This window comes from Phalacrocorax aristotelis, chromosome 4 (assembly GCF_949628215.1).
Source record: "Phalacrocorax aristotelis chromosome 4, bGulAri2.1, whole genome shotgun sequence".
Lineage (NCBI taxonomy): Eukaryota > Metazoa > Chordata > Aves > Suliformes > Phalacrocoracidae > Phalacrocorax > Phalacrocorax aristotelis.
The window spans coordinates 81,298,169-81,322,352 of NC_134279.1; the positions used below are offsets into that span (position 1 = coordinate 81,298,169).

General features: G+C 53.1%; 2 protein-coding genes across 7 annotated transcripts; both read right to left on the minus strand.

Moving 5' to 3' along the window:
* Nucleotides 1-1,739: 1,739 nt before the first annotated feature.
* On the minus strand, nt 1,740-21,843 carry UBOX5 (U-box domain containing 5). Of its 5 annotated transcripts, none has more exons than XM_075092193.1 (6): nt 21,790-21,836; nt 14,253-14,361; nt 10,589-10,685; nt 7,516-8,698; nt 4,414-4,575; nt 1,740-2,669 (listed from the first exon to the last, which is right to left on the minus strand). In XM_075092193.1, exons 3-6 carry the CDS (start codon nt 10,640-10,642, stop codon nt 2,458-2,460), a joined length of 1,611 nt encoding a protein of 536 aa, XP_074948294.1. In that variant the 5' UTR covers nt 10,643-10,685; nt 14,253-14,361; nt 21,790-21,836; the 3' UTR covers nt 1,740-2,457. The 5 variants fall into 5 exon arrangements, with proteins under 5 accessions (XP_074948294.1, XP_074948293.1, XP_074948297.1 ...); XM_075092192.1 differs by lacking the exon at nt 21,790-21,836 and adding an exon at nt 19,282-19,406; XM_075092196.1 differs by lacking the exon at nt 14,253-14,361 and having other exon boundaries at nt 21,790-21,843.
* Nucleotides 14,880-21,861, minus strand: FASTKD5 (FAST kinase domains 5). Of its 2 annotated transcripts, none has more exons than XM_075092191.1 (2): nt 21,790-21,861; nt 14,880-17,608 (listed from the first exon to the last, which is right to left on the minus strand). In XM_075092191.1, exon 2 carries the CDS (start codon nt 17,568-17,570, stop codon nt 15,114-15,116), a length of 2,457 nt encoding a protein of 818 aa, XP_074948292.1. In that variant the 5' UTR covers nt 17,571-17,608; nt 21,790-21,861; the 3' UTR covers nt 14,880-15,113. The 2 variants fall into 2 exon arrangements, with proteins under 2 accessions (XP_074948292.1, XP_074948291.1); XM_075092190.1 differs by lacking the exon at nt 21,790-21,861 and adding an exon at nt 19,282-19,412.
* Nucleotides 21,862-24,184: the final 2,323 nt, after the last annotated feature.

A 24,184-nucleotide genomic window follows, 5' to 3' on the forward strand; every position in this document is an offset into this window, starting at 1 on the left:
AGCTAAACAAACTCCTCTGCTTCCCTGACATATTGGAAAACAGCTCTGATGCTCGTTTAAAGGAAGAGCAGCCAACGTCAAGCTTTCCCGGGGCTCTGCCTTTATCAGTTGCCTGTCCAAATCCACCCCGCTGGGACGCAGACGCCACGTCGGGAGTTACTGACCAGCAAGGGCTGGGCTTGTCCTCCTAAAAACGCCCGACAGAGAGCGTGCGAGGAAATTGCTCAGGCCTTCGATCAAAGGCTGTTCCCACCTCCCGAAGATGGGCTCTGTGCCGGGAAATGCCATTTGCTGGTGGCATCTGCCCATGCTGGGTGGGAGCCGAGCGGGGCTTGCTGCGGGTCCTGGCAGAAGACCCCGTGGGGAGCCCTGGCTCCTCATCACCCACCACCAAGCGCTTATTCCTGGGGTGCAGAGAGGGTCTCTGCTGCCCACCAAGGCATCGCGGCCCCGCTCGTTCGCAAGGGGAGCGATCAGGGCTCGCGGTCCCTCCCCGAGCGCAGGGACGTGGGCGCAGAGGGGAATTCAGCCCTTCTCCCTCCCTGTCTCAGCAGGGGTGGACACTTGCTGCTGAAGGGTCCTGCAGGGCTAAGGAGGAGGAGAAACAGGGTGGATGAAGGCTGTGAGCAAGCTGATACAGCATGGAGATGAGCTCTCCTCCAAGCAGGGGTTGCACCAGACGGGGCCCTGCCATCCCTTCCACCTGCTGCTCCGCCGAGCTCTGCGCTTGCTCCCTGCCCCTTCCCCAAGAGCGACGGGAACCTCGCGAGGTTGCAAGCCCAGCGAGATGGCTCCCAGCCTGCATCGCTGCCCACCGGCAGGAGAGATGCTTGGCTGAGCCGGCGGCTCTGGCTTTACGACGGAGGCGACCAGGCTTAGTTAGCGCCAGAGAAGGAGGAGACGGCCGCGCGGCTGGGCAGCTCCGCCGGCAGCGATCGCTCCCCGGAGGTGTGGGGCGGAGGAGGTGTGAGCGCTGAATCATGCCGGGATGGTTCACCGCAAACACGACAACACCACAGGATTAAGAGGACTTTTTTTGGCTGCTTCTGAATTGTGGGATTTTTCGGAATATTTTTTTTGCCTATTTTTCTAACTGTTTATTATTTAAAGATGGGGAACTTCCTATTTTTGCTAAATGGAGATGGATTATAAGCTCCCACTGACGCAGACAAAGAGCGAGATCAGTCCAGTGCCGGTACAAAGCCGGGTTTCAGTCGCTCGATGAGCTGCCGTTTCCTGAGCCCAGAGAGGCACGAACATTAGGAGTTGCTCAGCAAGTAGGTGCCTTTTAAGAGAATAAAGGTATTACGTGCAGAGGTGAGTTGAGTCAGCTGGAGGCAGGTAACCCCCGAGAAACTGGCACAGAACATCAGCGAGGAACGTCTGCTCCGCAGACAAATTACCAATTAAGCGGCAGCAGCAGGGGGTCACACAGGTGATAAAAGCCTCTGCTGTCACCTTACCCTCGGCACATCCAGGACACACCGAGACACAACATATCGCAGTGATTTTCCTTCTGTTTTTTTTTCCTTCTGAACGGCTCTTTGAAGAGCAGGCGTCCTGGGGTTCGGGTAGCCGAGTCCCAACCCTGTGACAGTCCCCGCCAACCCACGGCTCTGCAGATCCTTTGTGCCGACTTAGCTGTTTCCAGCCCATTTATTCAGCTCTCTGCAAAGAGATTCACTCCGCGAAATCATTAAGACGGACAATGAGACCAATTACGCGTCAGAAAGAGAACCTGACTTTAAACACCATTTTATTAAGGCTTAAATGTCTATCAGCCAGACGGGAGCTGGTCCAGTCACACGACATAAACCGAGAGTGACGTTTGGTGTAACGCGATGGCTTTTCTACAAGAGTTCGTACGAGCAGGATGAGATCGCTGCCGGTTACTCACGCATTAACCACGGCCTCTCTTCGTGACTCGCTGGACTCCAGGACGAACGACGTGCTCCCGCAGCACAGCGAGGGCACCGCGGGGAGGAGCGGGGGGGGGAGGCGGGGAAGGGGAGAAGTCAGGTAGCTTGCGTGTCGTCAATCACAAGGACTTCGCCTGGTCCACGACCGAATGGCTGCTCGTCAAATACGTAAAATGGTTTGAACTCACAGGGAAGCTAAACTCACAGTCCAAAAGGCACCTATGCTAAACCACTGAGCCACTGGGATGGTGGTAAGAGGGCGGGTGCGACAGGTGGAAATCGGTTCTGTATAAATACATATTCCTTGTTAAAGAAGCTATGGCTTTTATTATCCTCGGATCGCTTTGCTCTGGCACGATGCTCTAACCCCCCACCCCCCACTACTCTGTAAGCACAAGAAGACCAAGTCCTCTCCGCCACCATGGGCGCTCATCCGGCGAGCTCTCCAAAGGCCTTCGTCCTCCTGCGGATCGACGCAGACACAGGGAACAGCAGCGGCTCCTTCTTGTCCTCCCGGCAGGCTCCGGCAGCCGAGGGCTCAGAAGTGAACCCGCCTGACATCGTGCGTGGCAGCCGACCTCTTACAGCTCCCGCACGCTACCGACGATAGAGACTTCTGCTTCTCGGCCAAGCACGGGCGACACATGAGGTGGCCGCAGGGAAGCTGGTAAACGGGCTCCGTTTTGAAATAAGAGGAGAAGGTTTTGCCGCAGGAAGCGCATCCTTGGGTCTGGCTGCTCCTGCCGTGCTCTGCAAAGGCGACGGGAGAAGCGGCTCGGTTGGGTGGGGGGTGACAAGTCCACGCCGTGCCACCCCTTACGTGCCCAACCCTGCCGAGCGCCCCTCTGTCCGCAGAGGTACGGCACAGCCGTAGGCGTGCACGGCTCAGGACCGTGGCCCGTTTTCCCTATTGCTACCGTAAGGAAAGGGAACAGTAACTTCTGGGGCAGGTTGTGCTCAGAAGGGGCCGGATCACGTCAGCATTTGCACCATCAGGCTTTTAACTGAGGACAGATGACTGTAAAGGGCTTTTCACTTTTACTGAGACTAAATCTGCCGCCCTTCCGCTCTTCCAACGCTCGGATTAAAATCACCGATTCCAGAGTGAAATGCTCTAGGTATCGCCTTGCATTCCTGTCACACACTAACTATCAAGGGCTACTCAGTCAACTCTTAAACGGCAGCAATTTTAAAGGGGACAGGAAAAAGCTTAATAGCTTAATGTCGCCGTGGAACAGGAAAAGCTGTTCAGAGAGAGAGACGGCCACTGGGAGCTGCACGGCCCTGGCTCGTTCTCCGGGTCACTCGGTCCCTCTGATCCCTCTCCTCTGCCACGAGCAGGCGGATCCTGGCTCAGGGGAAGACGAGGAGCAAGCCAGCAGTTAGGGTGTCGGCTTGTGGAGGGACGTATGAAGGTTCAATGCTTCCCTGCACCCCGAAGAAATCATTCTGTGTGTGCATACATGGCTGGATTAGCGTGTCTATCTAGCAGGTGTGATGAAAACTGTGAGGACTCAACAGCCTGGTCTATATACGTTCAAACTGGATGGGATTCTGGGCACAGGCTTGGCTGGTTGGCCTGTGATGTTGCTAGGACCCGAGGGATGGCGGGGAGATGTGCTGGGGGAGGGTTAGGCTGGGCAATAGGAGAAGGTCCTTCCCCCAGAGGGTGGTGGAGCCCTGGCACAGGCTCCCCAGGGAGGCATCACGGCACCAGCCTGGCGATGTTCCAGAAGCACTTGGACAAGGCCCTCAGAGACACGGTGTGAATTTGGGGTGTCCTGTGCAGGGACGGGAGTTGGGCTCGATGGGCCTTGTGGGTCCCTCCCAGCCCAGGACATTCTGTGATGCTGTACCGTTACCTGTTCCCGTTAGGGGTCAGCATGCTGCTTGGTATTTGCTACATTTACACCTCTCTGGCTGCATCTCCACGCCAGGCTCATTCCTCATCCACGTAGCAACTCCCCGGCTTGCTCTGTGCAGCTACCGGGCAACATTTAAGCCACTCAGCCCAGCTCGCAGAGCTCTGGGAGCAGGCAAAGCCTCGACCCAGGGCGAGCTCTCAGTCTGACCTAACCCTGCGCAGGCTGGGCTGAGCACCGTGTCTCAGCACAGGGCAGCCAGGATCGTCCCGCGGCAGCGCGGACAAGTTACAGCCAACAACGCCGGCAAATCAGGGGACTTGTGCTGAAGCGTGCTCTGACTGTGGATGCAGGCACCACACCTCACCTTCTGGGGGTCAGCAAGGTCTAACCTGCCTCTCTGGGAGAATAAACCATTAGAACTGATGAGATATAAAGGCAGCAGTTAGGGATTGTTGAGTGAAGCTTGCTGGGAGACAATATAATATTTTTATATTGAATATATAATATTTTGGCATCCGAATTGGCACAAAAAGATGCTGAGCAGCAGCACAACCCTCCCTGTTAACCCAGTCTCACGTCTCCTCTCCTCTCCCACTCCCAAGGGTGAAGCAGAGGTGCTTGCTGCTTACCGAGGACGCTGCCCACGCTCCACGAACTGCTGCAGCCTCCCTCGCTCTGCGCCTGCTGCTGGCTCTTCATCAGCTTGGCCGTAAACGAGGGCATTGAGCTGAGCGCCGAGTTCAAGGCAGTGTCCAAACTCTCCGACAGTTTCTGTTCGTGAGAGACCAGATCTGCAAAGAGAAGCACAAGCTCGAGAAGCAGACACCGGAGAAAAGCAAGCTGTCAATGCGCACCAGGAATGCTGCTTTGCCTCGGAACCTTCCGCAGGGACAACACAACACTCGGGGGTTTAGGAGCTCTGCCACGTGTTTTCTCGAGAGGTCTCTTTTCCCCACCGAGGTGCCGGGATGGGGATGTAGTACCTCATCTCTTTTGGGTCCTAAAGATGGAAAGCCCTACGGATTGCTGTCAGACATTCATGTCGTGCCCCGGTGCCAACAAACATTCAGGTGCCAGCTTATATGTGCAGGTCCCAACAAGGCCAACATGCCAAATAAACCCCACTTTTGCCTGAAACCCTCAGCCTGCTCCACCGAGGGCCCCAGCCCAGCACTCAAGACTTGCTTCGTGCAGCTAACTGGGAACATTTAAGCCACTAACAAAATGTGGGGAACTTATTTTTTTCTCTCTGTCCCAGATCCGAGTCGAGGGATAAAGCCAAAGGCACTGGGTTAGACCCTTCCCTGCAGCTTTTTGTCCTGTGCAACACTGAAGGCGCTAATTAAGACTACGCATGAAGAGAACGGCGTCTGCATCACTAATTCTGTTAAACCCATCTCCCAGAGGAAGACCTTTGAATTAGTGCTGCACATTTGCTACGGCAATCAAGGCTGATGAAATACTGAAGCACAAGCTCCCTGGGCCGAGCACTGTGCTTTTATTTATGTACGGGCACAGCTCCCCTGGGAGCTCCAGGACCTCACAGGGCAGTCCCTGCTCCTGCGGGGCTGGGGCACGTCCCCAGCAGGAGACATTACACGCCTCTGCAGTAAAAATATCTAATGATTCCTCCTAAACCACGAATGAGTTCTAGACTGAGAGATCAGAGCAGAAACGTGCAGTCTGACTTCTTCCTGCTCTTCCCAGCACTACCAAACATCACTTATTTTCTACCGAGTCTTTATACTGATTTTGTTTAAAAATCAATGAACCGCCTTTTTCCTTGAAACATTTTTGTGCAATTTTGGGCGAAAGACAACGCAAGTGACAGGTACCAGCAGGGACTAACAGCAATGAGAAGCCGTGGGCCGGTTTTGACACGTTACAGGCCGCTAGTTTAGAGAACACAAGGAAAGTGAACTTACCTGCCTAAAGAGACAGCCCTGACAGGACCAGATGATCCCCGTGCACCGTGTACTTATACCGTCCTACTCAGACCAGACCGCCTGCAACAGGCGGCCTCACAGACAGGGCTGCTCTCTTCAAGCTCATCTAAATGTGAGACTGGCTAAAGACGTCTCTCTCCCTCCTCCCAGCTCAAGTTTACCTTCCTCCTCCAGCCGGATTATTGCCTAAAGCAGCAACTCAGTTTAACGACAGAAGATATAAGCGTTGCTGTATGAAGTACAGTTATATCCACGTTAACAGTTGCACTGACAGCAACTCCAATACGTTTCAGGAATTCCTGTGCCAACAAGGGAGAAAGCAAACGTGGCAAAATAGATGCGGATTTGGGCAAAAGACCTAGCGTGGGGGCAAGAGGAGCTCTTCCCCACAGACTGGAGGCTGAAGGTACCAGTCGTTAGAGAGTAAACCACAAGAGGGGACAGATTTTGGGGAGGGAGCTGGGAATCTCCTTGGTATTTAAACCGCAGATCACCTTTGCTTGCTAAGGACTGTCGCCTCCTCACCAGCCCAGCCTGCCCCAGCACTTGAATGGGAGCTGCTGGACCTACAGAGAGTATCCTGCGCTCCCGCGCCCAGCGCTCGGTGGATCCAAAGGGCTGTCTGTGGTGCTGCAACGCTGCCTGCTGAGAAGCCGTGGCATGGCTGGGGACCGAGGTGGGTGAAAGCACTTGGCTTTTCAGGGAATTTATCTCAGGGTTGCAGGTCTGGACTGTTTTTCTGCCTCCTGGAGCTTATGCCCAGCGGCGCTGCTACCAGTTCTCTGAGAAAAGCAAGGATGAAAAGAGATCAGTGCCCATTTCTTCCCCTGTAGACACAAGTCACACCCCTCATCTAACATCTCTACCAGGCTTCCTGCTTTAACTAGCTGCAAACCCTGGGCACGTCCCTCCCAGCCTGCGCTGTCCTCTCCTCCCTGCTCCGAAGGCAGCACTGCCTGCAATTCCCTTGCTGCCGTTTGTTCCAAGCCCTTGCGCGGCTGCACCAAGATCAGCGTGGACTGGAGGCTGTGCAGCGACGCGCTCCCCCAGCGCAGCCCCTGCCGCAGCAAGGGCAGCCCCGCAGGAAGGTGAGGAGCCAGCCTGTCCCAGGGACAATCTGCACGATGACACTGGGCGTGCAGGGAACCAGCTGCACCAAGAGCCCAGGCTGGCAGCGCCTGGCCAGGGAAATCCGTGCGCAGGATTAGCGCCCCATTTCTGCCTTCTTCCCCACCTCACTCCTTGCGGTAGGATCTACGCCAGCCAGGACTCCCTCTGCCATTGCCACAGCACCACCAGACATTTCTTTTCCTGCTGCTGCGTATTTTCTTCCTGATGCAAGAACATATTGGATGGCTGGGATATTAAATTGCCCACGATAAAGAAACTTCAAACCAGGACACCGTGAGAAAAATGCTGTCTCCGCACAGACAGTGGCTTGAAAGCAAGGAAATACAAACTGAAAGGGAAACACAGAGACCTGAGTGAACAAAGGGGCCGAGAAACAGACTGCACGGGTTCAGGCAATGAGAACGATGAGCCTAGAGATGAGAAAAAGTGAAGCAGAATGGGAGCAAACACCATCCAGGATGGCAGGTTGTGCTGCGGAGAGGGGAGGTGGACGATGACCTGACTTCCACGACATCTATCAGCAGCAAAATACAACGGCCTTAAAGCTTTCTAGAGGCGGGGTGGGAGTCGGTACTGGAGCCTCCTGACTTGAAAACCTGGCCCTGGGCTGTCAAGACACTCAGGAAACACAAGTGACTTAGGGAGCCACGATACCTGTCGAACAGTCCATTTGGATCAAATGCGAGTCACTGTCAGTTTTCATTTTTTTAGCACTGTTCTCTGAGGTAGCCGTGACAAGTAAGGTTGTAGAAGAAAAATAAGGTGGCTGCACGGAGCTCTGATCCATACAGTCCATTTTCCTTTTCAGAGAAGACATCGTTACAGAAGAAGGTATGAGCATTTCCGAGGAATGAGCCCTCCCGAGCAGGTTGGTGCCGGGGATGCTGTGCTGTAAGAGGAAGTGGTCTATCCTGGCCTTGAGGGTAGGGTGAGGTAGGGGCTGCGAGTGCTGGCTGAAGGCCACCCCAGTGAAAGGATCGCTGGGTACCCTGCCCCAAGACGCCTCACTCCGGTTGCATTTTTCCAAGGTGGTCTGGTCGATCACCTTCCCGGAGGGCAGGAGCATGGGGAAAGTCATGATCTCCAGCGTGATGGGGTCCAGGAATTCTTCGGGAATGTCTTGGACGACGTCCACCAGCTTGCGGAGGGTCTGCTGCTCGCTGTCATTGGCGCTGAAGGGCACGCAGTCGCTCTCCATCGGCGTCCACAGCTCTGGCTTGAGGCTGCCCACGTCCTGGGCGAAGAACTGGGAGGCCACCTGAAAGACACCATCGATCACCTCCTGCGGGCAGGATTTGGCAGGCTGTCCCCACACCTCCAGCCTCTTAATGCAAGGCAGGCCGCCACCGGCCACGTGGGTGATGCAGATTTTTAAGTGCGACACGTTGCTCAGCGAGGCAGGCCCTTTGTTCCAGAGGTCTTGAGATGCAGAGCCAGGGTAGGAGAAGACATTTTCCATCTGATGGAAGGGAGGCCTCGGCTTGAAGCCTCTGTGGCCGAACGTCACTTTGCTTTGATTTTTTAGGACAGCTTTGCCCACAAGTGTGAAAGTGTCTTTGTCCGACACAGGCTGACCGGCCAGACCTGAGAACTGACCCTCAGGGCTCTGCCAAGAGGTTTTGTTGCATGAGGTAGAGGTGTAAACTTCGAGCCCGGAGAAGGTTTGGTATCCCCCAGATGAGATGTCGATATTGATCCTGCAGATCTCAATGTTGAAGGGAAAAGAGATCGTAACGTGGACTGGAGGTTTGATGAAGTATTCGCTACGGAAACCACGATTTCTCTTGGCAAGGTCTTCGGAGATCAGATTCTCCACTTCGTAACCATCAGCAGAAATCTGTGTTTCAGGAGAAAATGGGATTTAATTTGAAGCAAGAAAATAAAAGGAATCTAATTCACAAGCAGTTATGTAGATTCTCAAGACAACATCAGCTAGGAAGCAAGGCTGTGGTTTCACATGCAGTGGAGACAACCCAGGAGATCCCCGCTGCTGAGGCAGAGCAGACCCGCTCCCACCCTCCTCCAGCCACGCGGTCCCATCCGCTCCCCTCTGCACCCCGACACCTGGCCAGCCATCTGCAGAGCTGACTTAACTGCTAAAAGAGTGGAAAATTATAGACGGTTTGTGATTTTGGCTGTGTCAGTGAACTAAATCGAGCGGGAGAGCGTGGCTAGGAGTAAAGCACGTGTGCGGGGGGGGAGATGGGAGTCTCCTGCCTTTCAACAGTGGTGAAACATTAGGTCAGCCTATCCCGCCATGCAGAAACGTGCCCTGAAACACCTGGTTACAGGATCCCAGAGAAACCTCTGGAGGTCAGGTAGCTGACTGCCTTCTCCTGCTCCGGGATCCTACACATCCCTGAGGGAGATGCATCTAACCCGCCTGGGTCCCACCCCATGTCTCCCAGAAGACACAATCCCACCCTCTGGTCTGCCCCTGGACAGGCTGGCTCTACCCATTCGTTTTCCTGGAAGCCTTGGGGCCTAAAATCTCTGCAGCACTTGCTAAATGAACAGATAACAGGAAGGAATATCTGTTTATTCCACCTGCTTAACACGGTCACCCTACACCCTCCCGATCACGGCGTCACAGCAGAGCTCAGCAGCGTGGCTGGGTCTCTCAGCACGCCGCCCGGGCGGACGGTCACACCTCTACTCCTGGTTTTACAGCGGAACACTTACAAATCCAAGGCTGTCTTGGTTTCTGGGGTGTGAGTCAGTGGGGAGACTTACAATTAAAAAATGGCTTTGAATTAAAACCTAGTTAGTATCTAAGAGATTCTGATGATGCTGGGTGAAAACATAAGGGCTTGTAGAGTACAGTAACTTCAACAAACATTGTTACGAGCTGTATATTCTGCTGGTCAAAGGGAAAGCTCTAATATTGCAGGGAAAAGGTATCTGAACTCAAAGCACACACATGTGTAAGCATGTAACATTGTCTTGTTATGATATCCTGCAAAATCAGGGCTTTTTCCTTCCAGCAATTAGTGTGTGCCGCATTAGAGCAGTCACAGGTTATACAGCGTCCTAATGCTTCCTAGCAGGGATTGCCCAAAGCACAGACAATTTTGAAGAGTAACTTCTGGGAAACCTCTCAATACCTATTTTCTAAAGTACTGAGCCTTCAGCTCCGCTTTATCGCCATGTGAACTGCAGATCCCAAGCACCCAGACACGGGTTCTCCTAATGCTCGCCCACCAGTGACCCAAGACTGAAGCGTACAAGGGGAAGGGGATCCAGGAGGACAGATTCCCAACGTCAGTTCACAAAGCCTCCTTGCTGGGAATGACAGGAGACTGGTGAGCTTGGAACAGAAAGCTGTGAGAAAACCCACCCAAATCACAACCCTCCCACGTCACTGGAAAAGGATTTTAATTGACAAAAATGCTCCCAGTTCTGCAGACTAAAGAGCCTACGCCTCACCTAGGCTGGGACTGCATCTGTGCTCAAAGCTGCTGTTGCCAGCGATGTACCCATGTTAAAATCCCTCTTTGAACCAGCCAGACCACACAAAATTATGGGAGTTTGCTCCGAGCTGCCTATGCTTTGTTTTCTCAGGGTAGCCTGGCATGGCCAGCCAAAAATCAGTCTTCCAGAACCACTGCTAATTATCACAGATGAGGAGTGAACAAGCCCTCCCTGGCCCTAACCAGTCCAGCACGTCACTTCCACCTAACCCCTCCATCCCTCCAGCTCCCTACAACCCCACGCATCGTTATTTTACCTTGTTGCAGTGGATTCTTGGCTTGAACTGTGGGAGACAGACGTTTATTACCATCTTGGCAGTTGGAGAGAGCTCACTTTCTGAGCATCAGATTCAGCTTGTGAAAAAAAAAAAGGAAGCAGAATAAAGAATGTGAACATCAGTGAACAGTGAAAGGATCTCGTGTTTCAGAGCCTGTGTGAATTACAAGCTCAGTAGTTCCTAAAATGCAGCTCATATAAGTCCAGGAGATGAAGCCACTATAAACCCAAACAACTGTGGTGGAGAGGTGGGATCGAGAGAAAAAAATGCGTTAATATTAATTAGCGAGCCCCTGGAGAAACATCAAAGGGAAAATGGCTATTTTAATTAAAAACCTCTTACCTACGGACAGACTAGCAATTAGATCTGAAAGTTTATCAGAGATGCAGGAGGTTTTGTAGATAGAGGAAAGCATCAGAATATCACATGAGGTTGTCCGAGGCATTGGTGTGAGCTCTCAGAGCCTCCGTCGGAGCCGGAGGACACGGGCTGCTCTGTGACCTGGCCAGGACATCCAGCCCTGGAGCCCCTCACCGCTGCGAGGCGGGAAGAGCCCGTGTCCGTTCCCACCGCGCGGCCTTGAACCCTGCGTCTTGCCCCTATGCCTGGTTCCCCCCGCAGGCCACATCTATCTGCTGCCTTCAGCGGTTCAAGGCAGGACCTGCCCACGCTCTCGGACAACACCCAACACGACGAGCTCATACGGGGCCTCTCGGGACGAGGGTAACACCAGCCAGTGCTAACACAGCGCTGCCTCAAAGAGAAAGGCTGCTTGAGGGCTTCGGGAGCCTCAGATGTAAGCTGTGGTTATTAATAATCGGTATTTAATCATTCCAAGGGAGCAAAGGGCATTTAACAGCTCTACAGGAGATTACCTGTGTTCTGAACACCGACGCAGCTGATTCTTCTGACAATGTTCATTAAAGAAACTCAAGTGAATGCACCATCCTTTCCATTGAAAAAAAGGTGACTCAAATTGGTTATATCAGCTCCCTTTTAAGAATGAAATTATCTGCGAGGTAAGAGTTTTAACCTTACATTAACCTTAGTTTTAATATGTCATTGCCTTGAGCAACCTTGCAAATCAGGAACCCACGGCTTCCTTCAAGAACAAGCAGCCCTTTAATGATTTTCAGCTGAAGCTGTTAGTTCAGCCAAAAGGAAACCGGCCTTCTGGGGGCACGTCGGCCCGGCCGCTGGAACGCAGAGCATTAACGAGCTCGCTTTGCCTGCCTGCTACATGCACGGGGGCAGCCCGCTCTGCGTGTGATCGATCGAACGCAACAGTCTGAAAGGAGAAAGGTGGTATCCGAGGTACAAATCCCACCTATAAAAATCAACACAACAGGAGCCAAGCCTACAGAGAGCAGAGCTTGAAGGTTGCAATGCCAACGCTTGACCGAAGCAGGCGTGAACGTCAGAAGAGCTGCAGCGGGTCGGACGAGCACCCCTTCTAGCCGAATATTTGGTCTGGCAGCCATCAGGAGCAATTCCTGCTCCTCAGCAGGGAACGCAGGAATGGGGCAAGGATGAATGCTCCTCCAGTATCACTTTCCTGGCTTTCTGAGCCTGACGGGCTTCCAGTACAGGGCTGCCTGCAAGGAATTGTTCAACAGGCTTTTGAACTGGTCTGAATTTTGGCACCCACATCTTGTGGGAGTAAGATTGTCAGTTTAACTACAGGCTGTGTGACGAAGCTACAGCTTTTGGTTCATTTCAAACCTGCTGCCTCGTAAATTCGCTTGGCCCTCCTAGGACTGGTATTACAGAAAATGGCAAATGAACTCTGATGCCTTTCCAGGAACGACGCAAGATTTGCCCTCTCTTCTGTTTCTCCTCACATCTCCTTTTCCTGGGCTGAACACTTCTCCATATCCCTTCCAACCTGACCGCACCGGTGAATTCGCATTCAGCAAGTCTCGGCAAGACCTTCCCTGAACGAAGGGGAGCGCGGCGAGGCACCTTCACCTCCGCATCCCTGCAAACTCTTTGCTTTAAGAACTCACTTCTCACGAGCCACCGTCTACCGAGATCCTGCCTACGGTGGATGCCAAATTCTCCTGCGGACCTTGCGGTCGCGCAGCCTCCTCTTTGGCAGTGCTGCCTCACGCCACGCAAACCACGGATGGGTGCAAGCCATTCCTCAGGACAGACTCACGCCTTCTTCCAAGCGTAAGGCTGAGGTTGCATCCTAAATCTATCCTTTTCTACCACGCTCTTAATACTCTGTGGCAATTAGCTCTGCTTAATTACAAACAATTTATTCTCTCGCTAAACTTGCTGTCTTTCAGTTCAGCTGCTCCTTGTTCTGTAGCACGAGGAGCTATGTATGTATATACAGGTATAGTTTATAGGACTCTCTCCTGCCTGTTTAAGAGCCTGTCAGACTTAAAACAACTCAGACTAATTTTCCAGGTTCAACATCTCAGTACAAAAACGCATTATTCCACCTATCCAAGACACTGCTCTCCCTTCTTCTGAAATGCTCTGCTGCACTCCTGCTTCGCAGCAGAAGTTGGTCACTGAGATGCTTTCAGCCAGGGCTGTGTTTTTTTACTCTTCCCATGAAAACACAACTCAGAAGATAGAAAGTGGGGATTGAAGGGACAGATTAAATGGAATGAGATTAGGACTACGCTTCCATGTAAAGAAGGAAAGTAAGGACTGGCTGGACACATTGTGATGGGCCTGGCTGAGGCCAGAGAAGCAGGCTGGGGACTAGAATCAGCAGGGACAGGCAAAAGCAGGTGAGAGAAGAGATCAGAGGAGCAGCCAGGATCAGATGGGGACAGTGAGCCCAGGACCCCTCTGGCAAGGAGCCTGGGCTGAAGCAAGAGCTGGGGAAATGCAGACTAAAAAGGTCTGGAAGAAGAATAGGATGGGGCAGTGGATGTCTCTGCCCACAGCTACTGCTGCCTTTACGCCCCAAACTGGCATGGAGGTCTCCTGTGCTAGCAACAACCCAGGCGGTTGTGGCACAAAGGGGGTTCTGAGTTTACGAACTCTTTACAAATACAACACCCACAAAACCGCGTAACCGAAGTCATTACCCATCAAAACAAACGACTCAAAGACCATGACTGTCTTCCATCATGAGATGGACATCCATCAGGATGTCACACAGCTGTCCCATCTCTCTTGGGTGCGTGCCTTCCCTAACATGAACAAAGACCTTTCGACCGAGGCAGTGAAATGCAGACCTGAAGGACTGCACTCTGTACTTTTCTATGCCAGCAAGACCCTCTGTCGTCTTGCACAAGTCATTTAAAACCAGGCTTTCTGGAGCTGGTCACCAAGCGCCTTCCTGGCGCCCCTCACGTGGCTAGGGAGCTGCTGCAATAAGGAAGTGGAGATTGAACTAAGGTGCTCCGTAACGCTGAGTATTTGAGGGAGGGGAAAAAACCCACCCAAACATTTTAAACAGGGCAGCCAAAATGAGCTAATACACACTATCTGTCCTGGGACAGGAACCGGCTTAGCGCCACCCCTCTTCCTCATCTTCCACCTCAGACACCTTGAAATGCTGCGCTGCAAAACAGCCAGGACAGCTCAGCTGCCCTTGTGGTGGGAATGGGAGTTTCACCTGCTGCTCCACGTGAAATAATCCCTACAGCTCTGGTCAGATGCAGAGCACCCCATATACCTCAGAAAACGTCCTTCGTCTTGGAGAGAAATGCCACTTGAAAACTCAGGAAGAAACCAGCAACTCTGTCCTCAGAACGGCGTGCAGGAATTGGACACCAGGCCCCATCCTGAGCAAGAAAATAACACGATGAGCCACGTAACGGAGGGTGAAACCAGCTGCCTCCAGAGCAGATACCCCGCACAGCTGGAGTTTGCACAGGAGTCATTGTCACCCAGGCAGGGGAATCAAGGTGGATTTGTGGGCCCCATTTGGCGGCGGACAGTTTCAACAGGGTCAACGGGATGCAAATCCTCTCTGCCAGGCATCTCAGAGCTGAGCGAGAAATTAATGTCTCAGGGTCAGAGCACCACAGCCCTCAGCCCCAGCTTCCATCTCACCACCCAGCCTTCACCCTCCATCCTGCTCACGCACAGCTCCTAAAGGAGAAGCTCTGACTGCGTGCCCACCGGCCCCAGCTCGATGCCAATGGGAACAGTAAGGAAATACGTGTTCCTGGCACCCTGTGTCAGCTTTGTGACTAAAAATCACCCCAAATCTCTCCCAAATACCACGACAACTCTCAGAAAGTCACCAAATCCATCCACTTTCATTTAAGGCGGAGGAAAAAGTAATCATGGAGAAAAATGAATACAATAGTAGTTTTTATTTGTCATGGAAGCACCTGAGATCTATGTACAAAAGGAGAGCGCGAGACACAGGACTGTCAGAAAAGCAGCCTGGGCTAACCTAGCAAGGCAGCCTGAGCACATAAAGCATCCACCAAAAACTTAACCAACACTCAGAGACCATTTTCATCAGTAATCAGAAAGAGATGCACGTGGGAGGCTGTGCCAGCCTCTGAGCAAGCAGCACACCAGACTAACCAGTCCCACTAAGCAGCGCTGGGTTGAACACTTTGTAATGGAGGTAGCTCAGTTTCTCTGAACGCGTGCGTCTGAGCAGGGGAAACCATTCCCAGAAGGGGAGCTCAACCACTACGTACCCCAGCTGCCGCAGCTGCCGCCGTTTCAGAGAGTGCAGCCCCAAGAGCCGCTTTGAGTGGTAGCAGTAGTGGTTTCGGTTGGACACCTGAATAGCCAGTTTCACGCCCTGAGGCTGCTGATTCAGTGTGAGAGTCGGGGGGGCTTCAAGACAGCGCCCTGATTTAGGCTCAACTTGCAGTCTGTCATCTGCACTAAGAGCAGCACGATCCCCCGTGCGTGGTGTTCGTGCTTCCCCTCTCTCCTGACCGGGAGTCCTGGCTTCATTTTCCAGTTCTGCAGGGGACTGGCTATTACATCTCCCTTTTATAAGCTGAGTCATTAAGTCATCTGTCAGACTAACTCCGATGTCTTTTAGTTTTTTATCTGCAACAGGGTCTTTTAAGTTGAAAGGGATGGGTTGTCCATCCATGGCCAAATGAACCTCCAGATCACTCGATCTCGTGTGAGGCAGGATCATGTGGTTCTTCACGTACACGGGGCCACCTAACATGCTCTCGAGAAGAGATGTGGCTTGCACAATTTCAGGCCTGACATAGATTTCCTGCTCTGCAAAATTCAAAGCCATCTCAGTCATCTCTTGGTAAAGCTGAGGTGGAAGGCGGTTGCCTTCGTAGCTCGGGCACTCAATTTCAACACTCTTACTAAGAGTGAACAGGTCCTTTCTGAGCTCATATTTACTCCCTCTCGTTTTCTGGACAAACTTATCCCTCAAAGCATAGTCTATCAGCTCCTCTGGAAAGCGTTTGACAAACGCCAGGCCAAGCAAACCAGTAAGGAGATGCTCCGGAAACTTGGCAAATTCATGGAGTTTTCTATGCATCTGCTCTATCAGGCTGGAATAAAACTCTTCCTCATTTGGAGGTTCATAGTCCAGGCACCCAAACGACCACAAGAACTTGGCAGCGTCTTTGCTTCGGCAGTAGGTCACCTTAGAAGGCAAAGACATGGCTACGGCAGCCATAACGCCTTCGTCAAAGTAGTGAAGGGACGAACAGGTAAGAGTGATGTGCATGATGCCCTGGACGTTTATTGTAGGAATCTGAGCGGGAATACCCTTCCCGAGTTCCTTCAAGAGGGGTAAGTGGATAATGCGAGTGTAGCGGAGCATTTTAAGCACGTTCACCAAAGCATAAGGGCTCATGTCTCCCATCTGCAGGGAGACTTTGTCTGCGATTCTCTTCATGACATGGTCAGAGATACCACTGAGGGACTTGAAGAGCCCCAAGCAGATAGCACCCACCTCCTCCAAGGTGAAGGAGTCCAAGTGCTTCAAAATCATGCTCTCCACCTTCTGCATCAAGTCTGTGGGCGACCTCCGGCCTTCGCCTATGATATAAACGAGCTGAACAAACTGGGGCAAAGTGAGGTCTTTCCAGTGCATGTTGGCATAGCTGAACAAAATGCTCAGGTAGGAAGGCACGCTACGCTCCAGGCAGCGCCAGCAATCAGCCACCAGCAGCAGCTGGTCTAGGGTCATGTCCCACACCCGCCGGCAGAATTCGTCCTCGCACGCGTTCAGCAGAGGGTGGGTGGGTGGAACAACCAAACAAATGCAAGCCTTTAAAATATCGATGAGGTCCGAGGTACTGAACAAGCAGATGTTTTTGGCAGCATCGCAACACAGCTTATTAAAACTGGGTTTGGACACCAGTGCCGCGTGTTCTTCCACTGGTAAACAACTCAGCTTGTGAAAATAATCTGTGATAGTTCCTGGGCTCTGGCTGCCCTTACATTCGGCCACACTGTGTAAAATTGAGTCAGCTTCTTCTAAAGGAAGGGTCTCTATCGGCTCGGACTTGTCATAGCTGAGAGATCTGTACTCAGGCCTCCCCCTCTGAAACAGACGAGGGTCCTCCTTGGAGTCGTGCATTTCCATCTTTTCATTTTCTGCCTCCTCCTTGGCTTGTGCCACAGGGAGCCGCGCCAAGACGGTCTGCTTGAGGAGCGGTTTGGCCCTGGGCTTTGGCAGGGCAGTTTGGAGGGGTGGCAAAGCTTGAGAAGGGGCGGTACTGAATAGATGCTGAACCTGTGCAGTGCCAGGGCCGGTGAAAGCGTCGCTGAGAGCCTGGCCACCGCTCCTAGCAGCGTGCTGCTGGGAGGCAGCTCTGCTTTTGGTGTAGGCAGATGGATTATACGGTACTCTGTAGTCCAGCGGATTCAGCAACTGGATTGTAGCCACAGATTCCATTCCGGTGTTGTCTGTTTCTGGGTTCTCCTCCTTTTTCTGCTTAGTTTTGCTGCTTCCGCTCTCGGCCTTGCACTTGGCTGTAGTTGAAAATGTAGTCACCCTGCTCAGCCTTGGAAATCTTCGGCATATTAGCACTGTAGCCATGGATCACAATTTACTGGGGTCAGAATTGCTTCCAGGTACTGAAAAAAGGGCAGACGAAGAATGAGTGGCTTCCACCTAACACGGAGCACTTTTTAATCTATCCTTTACGCTACCACAAGTGAGGTGATGCCAGCATTTCCCCCAGCCAGGGCGGCTGTTTCCCTGCAAAGCCGTAAGGCAGCAGCTATCAAACATCACCTCATGCAAAGGCAGTTCAAGACAATCACCCAGGTGACCCGACATACCCAAAGTCGGGGTACATGGCAGGTGGGCATTACCTGCTGCTCAGCAGCTACAGGTAACCTGGCAGAGACTGTGGGAGTTAAGGAAAAAGTAATCTCTTTTTCATTTTTAAGAGACCCAAACTGTTTTTCTTTCATTCTAAAGCACAAAAACATATTTTTGCAGTAGCGCTGCAGCTTCAAGAGGCTTTATGTATTCAAACAGAGCATTCTGCTACTTCGGTCACCATCGTCTGAAACACCAACCACCACCCACAAAGCTGTTGAAATATCCAGGGTGCCGCACTGCTCTCTGCGCCTGGAGACAGCGTGTGGAGCAAAGTTTCCTCAAAACCAGCTCACAGAGTGAATGCTGTCCCATAACCTGCAGATGGAGGTTAGCTGAAAGGAGAAACGTGGCCCCAGAATAAAGTCAGGGAAGAGTACGGCAGAAGTAACACAAATCATTACGAGATGCTGCATCCTGAGTTGCGAAGCAGAGGGAACAGAGCTTTATGCTTCAGACCTGGGAGCATTTCCCATAGTTTTAGGGTACAGAAGGCTTAAAAATGCCATGTGCCTTCCTAACTCCTGCCTAAACCAGCTACAGCACACAGGGCGAGGATGAGAAATTTGTCAGGAGTTAAGCTGTGCGCTGCCAGCCTGCACAAGCTGCCAAATGAGCCTGTTTACGATGATTCAGATGCCGATTAAAAAGAAACCCACCAGGTCAGCGCTCTGCCTAACACACCCTTATCCCACCACATGTGGCCAACCCCAAAGATGCGTTAGACCAGGTATTTTCCACTTCTTTAAAATCCCTTGCACTCTCACTAACAAGAAATCCAGAAAGCCTGGCAGAGATGCTGCAACTGTGAGATGCGTTAGCTTCTGTGCTCCCCATGTCGGGGAAATAAATCCTTTACGGGCACCCCTGAGCTCTGCTTATAGGCACGGCTTCCTGATTAGGTCTACATCAAGACGTCGAATCAGTGCAGGCAAACTCAGTTTTGCACCAGCAAAATGGATATCCTGGGGAAAGAAGAGGTGGGGTAAATGCTCTGGCTTTGGGATACCCAAACAGGAGGGGGCTGCAGTGGGATGGGGCATCACATCCAGCTCTGGCTGAACATAAAGTGGATTTTTCTTGAGTACAAGAATCCCCATGTCTCTTGTGACCCATGAGATGCTCTGCTGCTGCATCACAAGGGCAAAGCATCAGCTCCTCTCAAGAACGGATGAGATGGGGAGGGAGGGAGGATGGGGAGAGTCAAAGTGATGGCCTTTGCTCCCGCTCGGTGCCAGATGCGGGGCACTGCCTGTTGGGAGGATGATTCCCTGCAGCAGCTTGGCCGCTCTTGTGCACCCTGAACTCTCCTACAGCACCAAAAGCATTAAGAGCAAACAGGTGGGCAAGACTGCTCTGATCTGGCACAGGCACAAGCAGCCTGCTGCTCTCTGCAGGCTGCTTTCTCACCAGGTAGCTTTACCTCCGTCTTGTCGGGGCTCGGCTTGTGTCTGAGGACAGGATCTCAGCACAGAGCTGGCACAGGAGCACTCCCAATCTGCTCCAGAAAGTCAAGTGGCTCAATTCAGCCTTCTGGGATCAGCCGTGTCGACTTGCACTGAGGCAGCTGAGGAGACCTGGCACCCTCTGCCCCACGGCCGGAGCGTGGGGCAGCCACTGACAGCTGGTGGGGGAGGAGGAGCTGCCGGAGCAACAGAAGAGGTGAAAAAAGCAGTGTGGGTGGAGAGCAGGGGGCTCTGGGGAGAAAAAAAAAGGGAGGGCAAGCTGAAATGAAGATTTCTGGAGACAGCCACATAAGGAGGAGGGTACAAGAAAGAGGCCAATGAGTTTTTAGATGACTAGTAAATGGCTAATAAATATTGTGAGACACTCGAGGCCCACTAAACTTGTTGGGCATCTTCCCTGTATCTCAAAGCACACCACGAGGCAGCCCCATGGCGCAGGATCAGGCTCTGCTCTGCAGGCCCCACGCACTGCTGAGCCTTGCGGCTGTGCTACTCCCCGCCAGCCAGGCCGTAGCTGTCCCCTTCCAGCGTGAGAAGTCAAATCACGACAGGCAGGAGAGACTCTACCCCTTCCTGACTGTCTTGGGAGTGGGGAAACAGAAAAGCTGCCTCAGAGCCAGGACGGTAAAACCCCAGCAAAGAGCTGTGACACTGCGGCACAGCCCAGGCCTCACAAAGCCATCATCATCAGCGAGCAGGAGCTGGATTTCAAAGCTCTCCCATTTAGCATGTAGAAATGTTTTATGAAAATATAATTTCTGGCTCTACTGGCTGCAACATCCAGCCTGAGCCAGCCGCAATGACAAGATGCCGTCTTTGTGTGGTTGGAGACAGGCAGCCGTGAAGCAGGCAAGGCTCAGATCTGCACCGTGGCTGGGGGAAGGAGACCCTATCCCTGCTGACACCATCTCCTCATCTAGCACCTCGCAAGAGCTTGTCCTGGAGGGGCTGGTTCAAGCTGCAAGAACAACCTTGGACATGAGGAGGTTTATCCCACCTAGGCTCTCCAAGAGGCTTTCTCATCTGACTCTATTTTGCATGTCTTTTACTTATTTTTCTATTACTGAGAGACAGGCAAGCACTACTGACAGACAGGCCATTTATTTAAAGCATGCTCTATTTGCTGTTGGAAGGTGATGTGCTACTTATGAAATCCGGTACCCTGCCATTACCAGAACCACCCCTCCTGGCAGTGACAGCCCCACTTCAAAGACAAGAGAACCAAAGTCACAGCACTCACACACTGAAGGCTCTGAAGGTGAACGTCACGTGCTGCTAAAGATAACATCCACGTAGTTTCGCGTTAAGCTGTGACACATTTGGGAAGCTATTTGGTAAAGAGAATCTCTCTCTCCTCCTTTGATCCAAATCCAGCAAAAAAAAAAAGGAGGACCATGCGCCGGGAGTGAGCTCGGCGTGGGCTGAGAGATTTCAAGCACCTTTGAAAGAAACAGGCTGGGTCCAAGGGACTTTTTGTCTGTGACTTTCACCCACCCCCAGCCTAAATTTTCGTGACCTTTCAAGTTTCTGCAGCATTTCTCTTCCAACTCAACCTACACCCCTGCTTGATTTTCCTCTCTTCCTCTTACCCTGATTAATCAGCCTTCCTTCCTCCTCCCACTGCGCTTCTCTTGTTCGAACACAGCCAAACTCCTTCCCACCTCTGGGCAAACCTCGCCAGGAAATTTCACTTCCAGTGACTCTAAAAAGCGAGTGTTGGAGAGGGGCCCCGCAGGCTGCGAGAGCGCGCTTTGCGGAGCTCCTCTGGGAGGGAAACGTCCCTCTGCGTGTGCCTGCATGTCGCACTTAGAGCCGAGTCCTCGGCCAAGAGTGCGACTGCACAGCTGAACGCCGGGGAGAACAACGTTCCTGGAGGGATGCCACCCGCCTCAGGGTGTCGGCTCGGCGAAGGGGGATGCAGGGGCACTGTGAAACGTCGACTGGGCTTTTTGGTTGCTCTTGAACATGGAAAGTGGCTCTTGGCAGCACTGGGAACCCTCGCATAGTGGGAGCTGGGAAGCCGCCCGTCCCCTGCTGCCCCCCACCCAGCACAGCCGAGCGCGCCAGAGGAAATTCTGGTCCCAACAGGCGAAGGTTGGGGCGAAAACGGCTCGTTTTCGCCAAGAGCCCGCACTTACACCTGCGCCTGGGCCGAAGAGAGAAATAACCGCATTCCCCACCCCCCCACCCCCCCAGATTACGACGTCAGCGCGCAAAAACATCACTTTTTTTGGGTTTGTTCGGCTTTTTGCACCCTCTTTTGCTTTAGCTATATAATATATAGGTACTGAGGCGTATAGGGGCGGGGGGGGGGAGCGGCACAGACGCATGCGCCGAGCCCCCCCCCCCCCCCCCCGCCGAGGGGGCTGGAAAGGGACGGGAAGGCGGAAAGGACCGGGGGAAGGAAGGAGAGACGGATGGAAGAACACACAACACGCCCTCCCGCCGTCCCCCCCTGAACTCACCGGGCCCCGCCGCCGCCTCCGGCCCCGCCGGCCCCGTCTCCTCCCGCTGCTTCCGGTCACCTGACCAGTGACTCGCTTCCGGCCGTACGGTAGCCGAGCGGGGCCCGCCGAGGAAGGGGCGGTGACGGGAGCTGCCGGTAGGTGGTGCCGGCGGCTCGCGGCGCGGCCCCACGTGATTGCGGGGGTGTGTGTGGGGGTGTGTGTCATGTGACACGGGGGTCACGTGGCTGCCCGACGCGGGGCAGGGGGAGTCGCCATGTTTGGAATCGTGGAGATGTTGAGGTTGGGAAGGACCTGGGGGATCATGGAGTGCAACCACCAGCCCAACACCCCCAGGCCTCCTAAACCATGTCCCCAGGTGCCACGTCTGCACGGTGTTTGAACCCCACCCAGGGACGGTGACGCCCCCACCTCTCTGGGCAGCCTGTGCCAGGGCCTGACCCCTCTGGCAGGGAAGGCATTTTCCCTCATCTCCAACCTAAACCTCCCCTGACGCAGCCTGAGGCCGTTCCCTCTCGTCCTGTCACTGGTGACTTGGGAGAAGGGACCGACACCCACCTTGTTGTAAATAACTAAAGGGTTAAACTTGCAGCTTGAACCATTATTAGCCTAAACCCACATTCTGAGAAATGCAAACGACTCAACGAGTCAACTTGTGAAAGGAATTCAAAGTTCACGTGATACCTTGGACAACAGCTAAAAGGTAGAAGGTCCCACTGTGCCTTTGTGGTGGACAGGATATTCTTAATTTATGCCTGGCCAATGCACCTGAATTGTTGCCTCAAAAGTATATATATATTCTTCCTGGATGAAATGGAATACTACAGGAGTTATTAGTAATTAAGAAAGGATCGCAGTTAGGAGTGGAGACTTACACCTGAGGTTGTAAGTAACGCTTGAGCCAAAAAGGAGGGTGTTAGTAATGAATGCCTTCTTGACAAGAATGTCCTAATAGAATAAAACTCAGTAGAACTTCAAGGACTGACACTGGGAAGATCCTGCTACAAAGCAGGGTGTGAAGATAAGGGAGGGCCACAAATCAGTCAGCGGTGATAAAAGGGAACATCTTGGCCCAGAAGGCACCAAAGCATGAAACTGAGGGAAGGCTAGTTCTGGGAGGTGGAGATTGTGACCACCGACTCAATTGAGGGATGAAAGGACTGGCCCCCACACTCCTCTTGAGCATGCACAGTGAATTAAAATCACACTGTAGCTTTAAAACTAAGTGGAAAAGACACAGACCAATGGAAGAAGGGGATGCTCAGTGAGGTAAATGATTATGTATTATATAGGTGAGGTGTGTTAACTGTCATGTATAAATGTCACAAATGAACTCTAGTATGTGTGCATGCTAGGATGAGAGAGCCCCCATGCACCTGGTGCTGAATAAAGCAATGCCTGCTCTTTAATACACCCAGTGTTAAGGAGTTTTATTCCTGGTTTTCAGTGACAACCTCACTCCAGCCCCTCTCAGGCAGCTGCAGAGAGCGAGAAGGGCTCCCCTCAGCCCCCTCTTCTCCAGGCTAAACCCCCCCAGCCCCCTCAGCCGCCCCCCAGCACACTTGTGCTCCAGACCCTGCCCCAGCCCCGCTGCCCTTCTCTGGACACGCTCCAGCCCCTCAAGGCCCTTCTTGTCCCGAGGGGCCCAAATCTGAGCCCAGCATTCGAGGTGGGGCCTCCCCAGGGCCAGGCACAGGGGCCCCATCCCTGCCCGGCTCCTGCTGGCCACACCAGGGCTGACACAAGCCCGGGGGCTGGTGGCCTCCTTGGCCACCTGGGCACTGCTGGCTCATGCCCAGCCGGCTGTCAGCCAGCACCCCCGGGGCCTTCTCCGCCGGGCACTTCCCAGCCCCTCTGCCCCAGGCCTGGACCGGGTGGGGTGCGGGGGCTGCTGGGGCAGCCTTACCTCACAAGGGGTGGCTGCTGGTGGCAGGCAGCAGGGCAGAGCCCAGCCCGGGGGCACGGCGGCTGAGGATTCTGGCCGGTCGCAGGAGCATAGCCTCTGGGAGGCTGCTCCGCACTGGTGTGGAGGTGCACACCCCAGCTGATGCCCCTCGTTTACAACCTTGCCAGCAGAATTGGGGCAGCTGGGGTTGGAAGGGACCAACAGGGGTTAGCTGGGCCAACCCCTTGCTCAAGCAGGGCCACCCAGAGCCAGTCGCCCAGGCGGCTTTTGAATATTTCAAATATTCACAGCTCTGCTGTGCCCAGACACCGCTTTCCTGTCCACTGCAGGCTTTAAGCATTGGCAAAGAGTAATTAAATAAGGCCTTGAGCATGGAAGTGCGTTGAGCTTGGCACATAGACAGTGCTCCTTAGCGCTTACATCCCTTCCTAATCTGTCTACCAGCTGAATTTCCTTTTCACCTCTTCCTTTTATGCTCTGGCAGCTGAG

Coding starts and splice junctions, on each gene's coding strand:
- UBOX5 (XM_075092196.1), bottom strand. CDS start 10,642: ATGGTAATAAACGTCTGTCTCCCACAGTTCAAGCCAAGAATCCACTGC. Junction 8,699..10,588: donor CAAGAATCCACTGCAACAAG/GTAAAATAACGA, acceptor CCTGAAACACAG/ATTTCTGCTGATGGTTACGA. Junction 4,576..7,515: donor CCAAATGGACTGTTCGACAG/GTATCGTGGCTC, acceptor TTCTCTTTGCAG/ATCTGGTCTCTCACGAACAG.
- FASTKD5 (XM_075092191.1), bottom strand. CDS start 17,570: ATGGCTACAGTGCTAATATGCCGAAGATTTCCAAGGCTGAGCAGGGTG.